This window comes from Seriola lalandi, unplaced genomic scaffold (genome assembly GCF_002814215.2).
Source record: "Seriola lalandi dorsalis isolate HSWRI2012SDOR001 ecotype SW California unplaced genomic scaffold, Sedor1 jcf7180002054672, whole genome shotgun sequence".
NCBI classification, from domain to species: Eukaryota; Metazoa; Chordata; class Actinopteri; order Carangiformes; family Carangidae; genus Seriola; species Seriola lalandi.
This window is the reverse complement of record NW_019525225.1, coordinates 2,001,415-2,013,746: the sequence shown is the minus strand read 5'-3', so window position 1 is coordinate 2,013,746 and position 12,332 is coordinate 2,001,415. Positions and strand designations below refer to the sequence as shown.

Sequence of the window (12,332 nt, the reverse complement as noted above, 5' to 3'; positions counted from 1 at the left end):
TCAGTGATGATGATGACGTTTGCCCCACTCTAGATATAACAAATGAAGGTCCCATGAGTGGCAACCATTATTTTGAAAACAACCAACCGGAAGTATTCATACAACACACTCCCCATGCTTTGAGCTTAATCAAGCCACCTTAAAAATAACAATCGTTTCCTGTTTATTTCTTCTGCCTTCAAAATAAAAGCTATTATGTGTGACTCATGGTTTCACTCAAAAACTAAAATGGATTCACAGACATTCTAAGGTATCTGCTGAATGCTGAACAAATTTCGGGAGATCTTCTGAAGACTATTTTGAAGACTAAGAATATGGTCACGGCTAAATAGGAAGCAGAAATGTGTGTGTTGGAATGTTGGCTTGACAGCGTGTTGTCGTTTGGTCCTGGGTGTCAACCTGGAAAATTAGCCTGTGTATGAGGTAAGCTATGCCAGCCAAACCACACCTCTGTGGCGGGGAAGGACGGACTCGCTTTTCACTGAAACAAAGTCATACTGTGTTTTGCATCCACAGTGGGCGACTGCTATGGCTAATATTTAACTTTTATAGCACTGTAACTTAACAGTGCCATTTCCGCATTTATCAGTAAGCTAACAGCTAGGTAAAACCTACAGTCTATGGTTAAAAGTGAGTTCATATGGGCACATTTACAGCCAGTTCACGGCACAAAGTATAGATCGGACAGATAGGACAGTATGGAGGAGAAGAAGGAGCTGTCAGCGATGTAAAAAGGTATTGTCCTGCCTGGGGTCTGTTCATGACGGCAAATATCTCGGCGATGCTCAGCGCTAGCTAAGGTTAGCATGTCACTGCCCCCAAAATTAACATCAACATGCAGGTTTATGGAGATGCTGTGAGAGAATAGAATAGCTAAAAATTTCGAAGCTTAACCGTTATTCTTTGGAATTTTTCCTGCTAGAGAAAATAACCAAGACTTGACAATTGACATTACTAGTTAAAAGTTTATGCCCTGTATCTGCTGAATGTAGGTTGCTCAAGTAAATACAGCTGACGTTACTGTTCCAACGGCAATAAAATCTGCCTTCAGGTTAACTGTTACTGGAGCAGTTTTTGTCTTTTTATTATTAAATAAGACTGTTATCATAAGTTTTATTTTGTGTTAGTCACTGTTCATGGTCACAGCTGAGTGTTGGCTTTGTTATGCAGATATTAATGATAGTGGTGACACGATTTGCCGATTAACTAATCCATGCACAGAAAATCAGTCCAATTTTAGTTAATGGCCGATAACAATGATTATCAGTCATTCCTTTAGGAGATTGTGATAGACACAAAATTATTATTTTTGTTGAGCAATGATTAATTTGTAGGATAATCGACAGAGGCATTGGTAACCGAAACAATGTAAGCTAAACTGCCCTGTGAGATAACGATAGTCACATGTGAAGGGTTCAGTTTCATTGTGGACAAGAGAGGGGAAATGTGAGGCTGAACAGCCGAGCGATGTGATACTGCACTTTGTCAAAGAGGAACAGAAGAAGTCAGGTGTACAGTTACTAAGTATAAAATTACTTTTCAGGAAGCCCTTTCAGTAGTGTGTAAGACAATAAATGGCTCTGGATAACAAAGTACAGAAAAGAACAGTGAGAAAGGTGGAATAAAGACACTTAACAGGTATCTTTGTTTTTTTTCTAGGGTAAAATCTCACCTGTTGGTTTTTATTGTTGTATGAACCTGTCCTGTCAGGGTGAAGTTTTGCACAAAAAGACATTGTAGTAGGCCTATCAGATTATGACTCCAATATATCCATTCTCATTTGTAACATGTTTTCTCTTTAAATCAATTCACAGGTCTCAGAGAACTACATTTTTTGGCCTCATCTCCTTAACCTGGATTTGGAGGTTTCAGCGATGGATTTCCACCCATAAATTTTTGTTACTTCACATTGATCATTTCACTGATTGACTGTCCAGATCAGCAACATGTTTCACCACCATGGGATGACTGGTCAGTGTGTCTGTGGCTGTTAGTATGTTCTCTGAAATGTCCCACACGGAGGAAATATCTTAAACCATAGCATAACAGCAACCACAGTTGCCATTTTCACTGGTTCACATTAGCAAAGTCAAACAGCAATGGGCTTCTGTTCGCCTGTGTGCAAGGTTTTGCGAAGGGGGAAGTATTTTGTACTGCTCTTTCTCTCGCTGTCACTGCTGGCATGGATTGCAACTTTTTCAGGCGAAATAGTTAAATCCATTCAGGTTTCCTCCGTCACAACACAAGCTCTTGTCAAAGAAGACAGTCTAAGGGATAAACTCAACTCTTGGACTGCATCACCTTCTCGCTTAAATACTCCACCACCAAAAGGCGAATGCCCTCAGGGGTCACCACTGCTACGTAAGTATACCTCGACGTACAGGTTAAAGAGGTGCCGAAGTTATGGTGTATGTTGTTTTAACTGGGTAAATTAAAAGAAAAATAGTCACCTCAACAGACGTAAATTAAAGTTGTCTGCTCATGATGCCCACTTGCTAAATTGGAATGGTTTGTCTATGTTTTATATATATTTCTTTCTAAGTTCTCCACCTTTACACTGACTTCATGGCAGTGTAGACGAAACAGTGGTAGAGTAGATAAGTTAACTGCTATGTAATAATCCAACTGTTGAGAGGTTAGTTTCTCAAAGCTATTGATGGTTGATTGTGCTATTCATGACTGCAAATGATGGGGAACAACATTTTTAAAAACATATAAAATCGTAATTAAAACTGGTAAACACATTAAAAATGTTGTTTAATCCTGGCTATTGTTTTTTTGTGCTAAGGGTAATTGATCTGTTAGTACAGTATGTTTATTACATGCTCATTATTTGTGAGTTGTATTTGCAGCTGCTACATTTTGTCTGTCCTGAATGGGTCCAACAAGGCAGCAAAAGAAAAAGTTTGAAATTACACAGTTGGAAAAATGTTTAAAATCGTTTTTTCAGTAAAGCATTTAAATGTCTTGCTCGTGACTTGATCTGCTTATTGTGTTATGAATCACGTATAGAAGACTGATCACTAGCACTTAAGACTTATATTGTGAACTCTCTTTCTGCAGAAGGAGCTGTGAAGCTGTCCTTTGAGTCCTCTCTGAAACTGAAGGATGTGGAGAGTGAGAACAAAGGAGTGACTGAAGGCGAGTATGAGCCCAAAGACTGTACAGCGAGGCAGAGCGTAGCGATCCTCATCCCTCATCGCAACCGAGAGAGACACCTCCTCTACCTCCTGCACCACCTGCACCCCTTTCTGCAGAGGCAGCAACTGCATTACGCCATTTATGTCATCCAGCAGGTATTGCTCCACATCGAGTACAGATTGACGTCACACAGTTTTCATATGAAATCAAATTATCATATCAGGAGACCACAATTAGAATACATTCCATTACAATTATTAGTATTAGTAATTGTTTTAGTTTAAGTAGTTGTAGTTCAGGCTCCTGCTGGTAAAGATTTTACTTTTGTTTTTGCATAGTTGCTAAAATTCCGCTTTCCAGTTTCTCAACCAAAAAGTAAAGATTGGCACGATTGTATATCATAAAAAAATATGTTAGAATGATCAGATATGATGAAATTGCATCTGAGGGGCACAATCAGAGGAAAAAGAGCAACTTTAAGTGAAGAAATGTGAAGAAATATTATGTTTTTATGTATGTATGTATTTATATTATGTGTAACTTTGTTGTGTTACTTTTAAAGTATTTTTTTCAAATGACAAAATTTCAAGTAAATAGTCAAGGAAAGCCAATTTTTATTTATATTGTGCCAAATCACAACTGAAGTTATCTGAAGACACTTTTCATATAGAGCAGGTCCAGACCATATTATTTATAGTATTGATTACAGAGAGCAAACACTTAGTTACAGCGACTAGGAAAAACTTTAAAGAGGCAGAGAGTTCAAGCTGAACCAGGATCAGGGTGGGTGGCCATCTGCCTCAACCGGTTGGAGAGAGGCAACGGGGTGCAGGAAAGAGAAGGAGGGAGAGAGAGGGAGAAGAAAGACAGAGAGAGGCACACAGCCCGGGCGCTCATGTGGTTGACGGAATAAACAAACAGTTACAATGATGCAGTGGTTTTCACAAAGTTTACAGTAATCTTGTTGGCAGGACAACATGGACTATTGTGTGCTGTATACACTGGGTTTAACTGATGTATAAAGACTGAGACATGCCAGTGGTGGAATGGTAACAGGTACAAAGCCTGAAATTGTGAAAGAATAAAGAGCTAAATGAAAGTTAAAGCATTACTAAAAATCAAACTTGCAAGCAAAAACAAACAACTGGCTACAGCATTTTCTTTTTCTAAATAATTGAGAAATCTGTTGGCCAGCTGTTTTCATATGGGTGTGTTCCTGCTGGAGAAATAAAAATTGTTAGACGTCAAATGATGCAATCATGGTTACTGTTGCACAAAGAAACAAGTGAACCAAAACTTATTCACAAGCCAAAGGCAAATCATCTGCAACATAAAAATGTTCTCAGTAACCCAACAGAAAATTATTATTATCAGTAGGCAAACTACAGAGCCGGTAAATTTAGAATTACCTGAGTTGTTTGTGTGTGTGTTGGTTGGAAAAAGATGTGTTTAAAAAAGAGACAGAAAAGACGAGCAATTCAACTACATACAATCGATTTTAACTTATTAGCTTGTAATTTGAATGCAATGTACAAACCTGGATACAAGCACATATTAACCAATATTAGTTGATTTCTTTTCTAACTTACTTGTAGAAAATATTTTGTTATGTTTTAGTTCCTGTGTGGTCATCTGGATTCATTTTGAGGCAGTATTTGACTTTCACGGTGGTTAAACATAGAAAATAGAATCATTAAATTGCTTCAGATTCAATTGGCAGGCATTAAATAATCTCTCAGAGCTGCAGCTATAGAAAACTGTGATTTTATTGTTTTGTTTTTTTTTAAAGGCTGGTCGTGCAACCTTTAACCGTGCCAAGTTACTGAATGTTGGGTATTTGGAGGCACTGAAGGACTACAGTTGGGACTGTTTCATCTTCCATGATGTGGACCTGGTTCCTGAAAACGATCACAATTTATATGTCTGTGACAAGCAGCCCAAACACTTGGTGGTGGGCCGCAATGCCACAGGATACAAGTGAGTATATGACTAAGACTAAATTCCTGTAACTTATGAGTCAGCAGTTAAACTTTATATTACCCTTATGAATAAACATTGCGACATTAACGGATGGCAGTCTCCTCAGGCATGATATTTCCTTGAAAGGCCTGATATTATCTTTAAACAAACTGTAATTTTTCTTCCTAATCTTCAACTCTCAGGCTGCGTTACAAAGGCTACTTTGGAGGAGTCACAGCCATGACCAAAGACCAGTTTCTTCAAGTGAATGGATTCTCAAACACTTACTGGGGTTGGGGGGGCGAAGACGATGACCTTCGCATCAGGTGAGACAAACACAACTGAAAATAGTACTATGATTAGTGTTTTTTTGCACTAATCTGGATCAGACTGGCGGTGGTGCATATTCCTTCATTCATTCACTGATGCATGCGGGTCGGCTGTGTCGCGCAGGGTTGAGCTGCACAAAATGAAGATTGTGCGACCGCCGGCTGATGTAGCTCGCTATACCATGGTGTTTCACAAACGAGACAGCGGCAATGAAATAAACAAGGACAGGTCAGTAAATGTAGAGAAGTGGATAATGTGTTATGCATGTTTTAGCATATTTTAGGTCAATTAAATGTGTGATTCCTGATTTGTGCTGTAAGTTTAATCGCTTCAATGAACGTTTTTTTTCCTCTCAGGATGAGGTTACTAGGACGAACACCACAGGTATGGAGAAAGGATGGACTCAACAGCTGCTCATACAAGACTTTGTCAGTAGAGAGGCTGCCTCTTTATGTGAATGTTACTGTGGATATTGGTAAGCCACAGAGTTGAGATTTCAAACAAGAACCCCTGCTGTGACCAAAAAATATTTTATGATATACTTTATACAGTATGCCAGGCCTCTGATGGCAGGAAAGCAACTATATGTGTAAAACACAACACATTAAGCACACAAAATGCACATTGTTTTGATTAGTTTTTCATATTAAAATTGAGTTCAGGTGGCAACTGCATTAGCTGGTATGTCTTTGCATATTTTTGCATATCATGCTTAATCTCTTCATATTATTACCTGGCTTTCTTCATAATGTGTCTGGGCAGCAGAATTCCAAAAAATAATAATTTTATTTTTCTTTCAAGGAATGGTTGGCTTAGATCAAATTAAGAAGTTGGCCATAAATATTCCTGGTACTCAAATTATGTTGTTAAAACAACAAGCTGTCAGACTTCAATTAATTTATGCCTTATTATTTGCCTGCGTGATATATTACAGCGTAAAACATGCTGTTTTATAAAAAGCCAGTTACACATGGACAGTGTGTATTTTGTGTGCTTCATTCTGTGGATACATTGACTGCCTAAAGTCCCTACAGACACAGGTGTTGTCGTTTATTTTGCCTGAGCAGAGGATTTATAAGCCAGATAACAGAGCACCAGTGTAGGTGCGCAGAGCCTATAAGAGTAAGTTAATGCTGAGGTTTCTTGAACTCAAGGCTAGTAGATATGTTTTATTGAAACTGACATGTTCATGACAAAATGTAGACAATGAGTAATCTGAAATAAAATTAACACTGGATCAGTTCACAAGAATAATATAATAATAATAATATAATATTAATTGATTTTTTTTTTTTTCAAAACAAACTAACAGCAATAGAGCAACAGGCTTTTAGAGTACCTACAAAAATCCCTCTTAGACTGACCATGATTTATTTTTATACAGTGTTGAAGCACAGTGGATGTAATGAGGTCTTTTTTAGATCAACGAAAAGGATACAAACAGATTATCATTTAATCTAAGTTAGGTTTAATTTATCTTCATTATCCAAATCTAAAATTTCTGGTGCTTGTTCATAAAAGACAAAGTGAACATATCAGTGAGATTCTAGAAATCTTAATAATGCTAGATATCTGAGGTCTTCCTCTTCTCAAACTCATAAAGTGAACATAATTAATTTGGATATAAAGTTACAATATAGTTTTGCATCAGTCTTTCATCAGACAACAGATGAACCTTGAGGAAAAAAAAAACTCAAGGACCACTGAAGCAATAACAATACATGGAAGGCTGATATCAAGTGATATTAAATTTCAATCTTATTTGAAAAAAAAACTATAACTAACTATATGTCACATTTGCAGCAGACTTTTTTACTTGTGACAGCAGGAAACACAGGACACAAACCTGAAACTGACTCGCTCACATGAATTGCTGCCTTGTTAATATTATTTATTATGCGCGTGTTTCATGCTATGACATGTCAAAATGTCTGCTGTGAAAAAGCTCTGTTGGAAGGTTACAATAATTTCTGCTCTTAAGAATTGGTCTGCTCTTAAATCTCTTGCTGCTCCACAATAATCCTAAATTATTATTGCTGTTTTAAAATTAGTAACTAAAATACACTCGGGCTGCCTTGAGCCAACTGGCTTTATTTACAGAGCATGAGAGCTTGAACACCTTTGACTCAACAATGTTTTTGTCTTAAAAAGTATTTCTGTGAGCCATAATATCAAGATGATTTCTTATACTGCATGTTTTTTTTTTATATATATTAGGCCTTAAATGCTTAATTTTTAAGCAGAAATTAATGGGTGGTGGATTCTTATTTATTACACTTTTTTTTAAATGATAATTGCAGACTTTTGAGAACATCAGTATAAATTCTTCTATTTATCGTATGTGAAGAAATTTCAGTCGAGAAAAATCTGCATACGTATACTTTGATCATTGCATGCTGCCTAGAAATGTGTGTCTGATACACTCATATCAAGTTTTTTTTTTTAACAATTATATATATATATATATATATATAGATATATATATATTTAAGGTAGTATAGCTACTGTTATGTTACAAGGACTATATGTTCTGTTTTTATTTTTCTGACCAGCAAGTCTAACTTCTTTCAAACCTGAGCAATATTACTAACTATACTGGAAAACATAGTTACACTTTACTTGAGCCATTCATTATATTTTCATATTCACAACTTTTAGACTAGAGCTTCATAATGACTACAGGCTGCTCTAAACGACAACATTTTCTGTTTGTGTGTGTGTGTGAACTGTTGCTCCAGTGATGAACTGAACTAGTCTTCATAAAACAGCAGTATGCTGTAGCCATTATGAAACTCTAAGCATTGTTATACATAAACATTATACCAGAATACAAGTTTTCTATGTTGTTTGTGGCCTGACCGTTATTTCCGTGGTTATTTCTCCACTTCTGACTGAACCTTTTTGTTTTTTATTTGTTTAAAACTTTCATATGTGAAAATATTCTATGTGCACAAGTTAAAGTACATCTTTTTTTGTAAAATGATCACAACCAAGAAAATTTGTGGTAGTGTTGTAGCATCAAACGTTTGACTGACATTTTTTTTTTTGAATTTGTAATTTATATGAATAATTGTTTGAAATTCAAAGTGATGCCATATAAACCTTTTGAGAATGTCATTTGGTGGATTTGTTTTGAATGTTCCTATGTTGATTTTGGATGACGTGTCATGTTTTGTTTGTGTTTAAGGGAGAACGTTGATCATGACAGAGAAGGAGATTATGCATTTCACTTCTAATAGGATTATTTTCTCTTTAGAAGACATTTAATAAATAGTATTTTTTCTTATGAACTGTCTCGTGGTTTTTTGTTTTCTAGGATGAAGCATCTACAGTTTTGGTGCCACAATTTTAACTTACTTGATGAAAAATGCCCGTGAGTATAAGAGTATTTTATTTGTGTCAGTCACGTGGTAAAAAATATCATTAAAACCTGACGATCTTTGACGGGATTAAGCTTGTTTTTCTTGTTGCAGTTGGTGCCATATGTGCAATGTGTGGTGTATATTGGTTTTGATTTTCCTTGGTGCTTGAGGCTTGTTATAAGGTTCACGTCTGATTATTTGGTGGTCCTAATTCAAACCACACTTAATACATCTCTTCAGCAGCTTTACATGTGCTCTTGCACGTGGATGGCTTCAGGATAAAATGAGCCCCCTCTGATAATCTTCTCCTTGCTTATTTAGAATATGTAGTATGTTGTATAACAGGCACAGTCCCACCAAAATGGCAACAGCCTGCAGTGCATGGATCTGACCAGTGGAGGGCCTTGAGAGCACAACCCACTCATGATAAAAACATCTTGAATGTGGTCTCTTGTACTTGTTAGCTACAGGAAGATTGCTTTTATTGCCTGGCAATTTGCACAGCAGTAGCCTTGATGCATCATGGTGACAAACTGTTTGAGTCTTATTTGTTTGAAATGTGGGAAGACGTTCAACACAGACCATTCAAAGGAAAAACAGCAAATCGAGCTTAAAAGAAAGGGCTTGAATTAGGTTCAATTCGTAGTTGGTAAATGAAATTAGCTCTTCACGTTTCCTTTGAAACAACGTAAATTCCTCTGTGACACATTGTTGTTGATAGGACAGATGCAGGTTGTGAATACAGGCTATGGCATCCCAAACATGAGTACGCCTCCTTTACAGTCACACAGGCTGGGCTGCCTGGTGACGTTATGGTGTTGGTTTCCTTTACATATTAGACAGTTACACACAAATTATTTGTTGAGATATTTATACTAAAGTAAATAAGAAGTCTTGACAAGTTTGTGGGTCTAAAATTTAATTCCATGTGTTGTGCAACTAAGTAAAGATGAGCCAAATGTTATCAGAAGGAGAAAATCATTTAACCTGCATTTAACTTTTATTGATGTGCTAGCACAGTGTAGCTGTGCATGATCCACCAATCTACACTGAATAAGTGTTAGTTTTACATTTTAAGGAGTTTGGTTGCTCATATTCTCAAATGCTGATCAGACCGTTCTGTTCTATCTCAGTGACTAACACAAATCTTTAAATGTATTATCTTTACCTTCAAATCAAAAACATCTTGCATATAAGGAGAAGTATTTTGCCCACATTTTTATCATTTCCACACTCTCACATTAGCAGAAACTAAATTATGCTGCAGATCTGCCAAGATCACTCTGAGGACATGTACTAAAAGTTATGGACAAGAATAACCCCTATTTATTCAGATACAATGAAATGTCTTCTCAGCATGGGCAGATTTTTTTTTCTTTTAACCAGTGTGCAAAGAAAGAGCGGGATGGACAGAATGATGTCATCTCCCCTTCCTATGGTGCAGAAAGAACGCTTTGTCTTGTGGAGGCCAGGCCTAGTCACTAGCTCACATGTGACATTCACAAAAACACTTTTAGCACAAAAACATCAACTCTGCAAGTCAGACCACTTCTATGTTATAAGACTGCCAGTGGTGTTTACGATGTGTACTGTATTGTTCCTGCTTGTAAATTTAGTAACCTTTGTATCCAAGAGTGTAAGAATTCATCAGTGGGATGTTCATATCTATTTACAAGAGCAAGGAGAATAATAACTCATGGAAAAGCAAAGCCTTAGGCCTTTGGATTAAATGTAAAACCCAAACGTGTCGGTTGAATTCACACATGTTCCTAAGAGATTGAACTGCTGCAATGGTTTTAAGCTATTTTCTAAAACTGATTTAGCAGCCATGCCAGGCAATGTCAAATTATTTTAATGCGGTGGTACCACTGCACAGCAACAAGGTCCAAGGATCCTTTCTCTGGGTGATCCAGTTTTCTCCCACAGCTCAAAGACATGCAGGTCAGGTGAACTGAAAGCTCAACAGAGCCCACAGAAGTGATATGTGTATCTGTGTTTTTTTGTGTGTGTATGTGTCAGTTGCTTTTCCTTTGAGTCACTGCATTCTGGAAAGGCTCTCCCATTAACTTGAATAGGAATAAGAAGGTAAAGCAGAAGGATGGATGCTGTGCCTTATGGGCAAGGAGAAAAACATTTTTAGAAAACATAAAAAAAAAAAACCTTAATTGGAATACGTAACCAGAATACTTAAAACTGCTATAATAAATTTATATTTTTGTATGAATTTTATATGATCATATGATTATTTATATCTGAATGGGGTCACTTGTAGAGAGTAGAATCATCACCCAACTCTAAAGTCTTTCTCAGCTCCACTGATCGCTTCAGCGTCTGTCAGCTCATTGTTTTGGTTTTCCGGCCTGCGACTGCACTGCCTTGGTTCACTCACATGGTTCTCATCAGCATTGTGTTTGGCAGCAGTAGACAGCAACAGAAAAAGTAGCCTACCTGCCCAGCACTAAATAGTAGATAGACACAGTTAGCAACAAGCTGGTGAACATAGTGTAGCATTTATCAGCAAACGAGTCACATGTTTCCCTCAGGCGTTGATGGAGACCAAAACAGAGATAAAAAAGAGTGAATATTGGAGGTGGACACAGAGTGTTGCTCTGTAGCTGCTGGATGTGTAAATACACAACAGTTTGCTAACAAATTGACCACACCAACCTGTAGGTGATGATACGTCAATGTTGTGTTTTAGAGCTTGTTTCTACTGCCCTAAAGTGACCAATAAAACTATTATTTCAGGTTTCAGTATGCTAAGCTAGTTGTGCATCATTTGAGTTCTGAGTAAACCTTTATTTCTGTGGAAAGGCTGGTTATGAGGCCAGGAAGTGTCTTTGAAACTACACTGTAACAATAAGTGTATGTAAGTAGGTAATAACCAGCAATAGTTTAGTATTGTGGGTCACATTTGTAAGCCAGAATCTGTTGATATTTGACCTTGATATCAAAAGTTGCTGTTTACTCCAAAATCAAACCAGTTTTGCAACAGACATGTATGTAGACCATTTGACAGGCTGTTTGATGGCTGCTTACAGTAGCTTTTCTGCCTACAGTTGTGGTGTTAAAGTGTAATTGGACAATTGTTTACAACTCAGTAAATTACTGCGGTCAGCAGTGGTTTGACAGTGGTCCAGCAGGGGTAGATATACTGATATTCGTAATTAGGTCTTAAAATATACCTCAGGCAGAGTTGGGTTAGGGTCTGTCATTTTCCACATGAAACTGTTGCAAATATGAGGAATATGTCACGAGTACCCAGGGAGTTTTACCTGAACCTTCTCAGGCACTGTACTCCACTGCAGGGATGCAACTGGATTACATTTACTCAAACAGGAAGCAACCAATATACTTGGAGTACTGACTGAAAAGATGAACTACTTTATAACGTTAACATCAATGGTATACATCTAACGCATTCACTAATTATGTGTTTGTGATAAAGTTACAGTCCAGTTTTCAAAAGAAAAAAGATGACATGCATAGCAGTTAGTAACGACAACCATGTGTTGTCCACCCCCCCACCCCACACCCCCT

At 37.2% G+C, this 12,332-nt stretch overlaps 1 protein-coding gene across 3 annotated transcripts; it reads left to right on the top strand.

Moving 5' to 3' along the window:
• Positions 1-200: 200 nt before the first annotated feature.
• On the top strand, positions 201-8,716 carry b4galt4 (UDP-Gal:betaGlcNAc beta 1,4- galactosyltransferase, polypeptide 4). 3 transcript variants are annotated; one of them, XM_023421570.2, is made up of 7 exons: positions 201-423; positions 1,815-2,361; positions 3,064-3,296; positions 4,931-5,118; positions 5,304-5,426; positions 5,554-5,658; positions 5,787-8,716. In XM_023421570.2, the coding sequence occupies exons 2-7, from the start codon at positions 2,100-2,102 to the stop codon at positions 5,920-5,922; spliced, it is 1,047 nt and encodes a 348-aa protein (XP_023277338.1). In that variant the 5' UTR covers positions 201-423; positions 1,815-2,099; the 3' UTR covers positions 5,923-8,716. The 3 variants fall into 3 exon arrangements, with proteins under 3 accessions (XP_023277338.1, XP_023277337.1, XP_023277339.1); XM_023421569.2 differs by lacking the exon at positions 201-423 and adding an exon at positions 444-735; XM_023421571.2 differs by lacking the exon at positions 201-423 and adding an exon at positions 444-800.
• Positions 8,717-12,332: the final 3,616 nt, after the last annotated feature.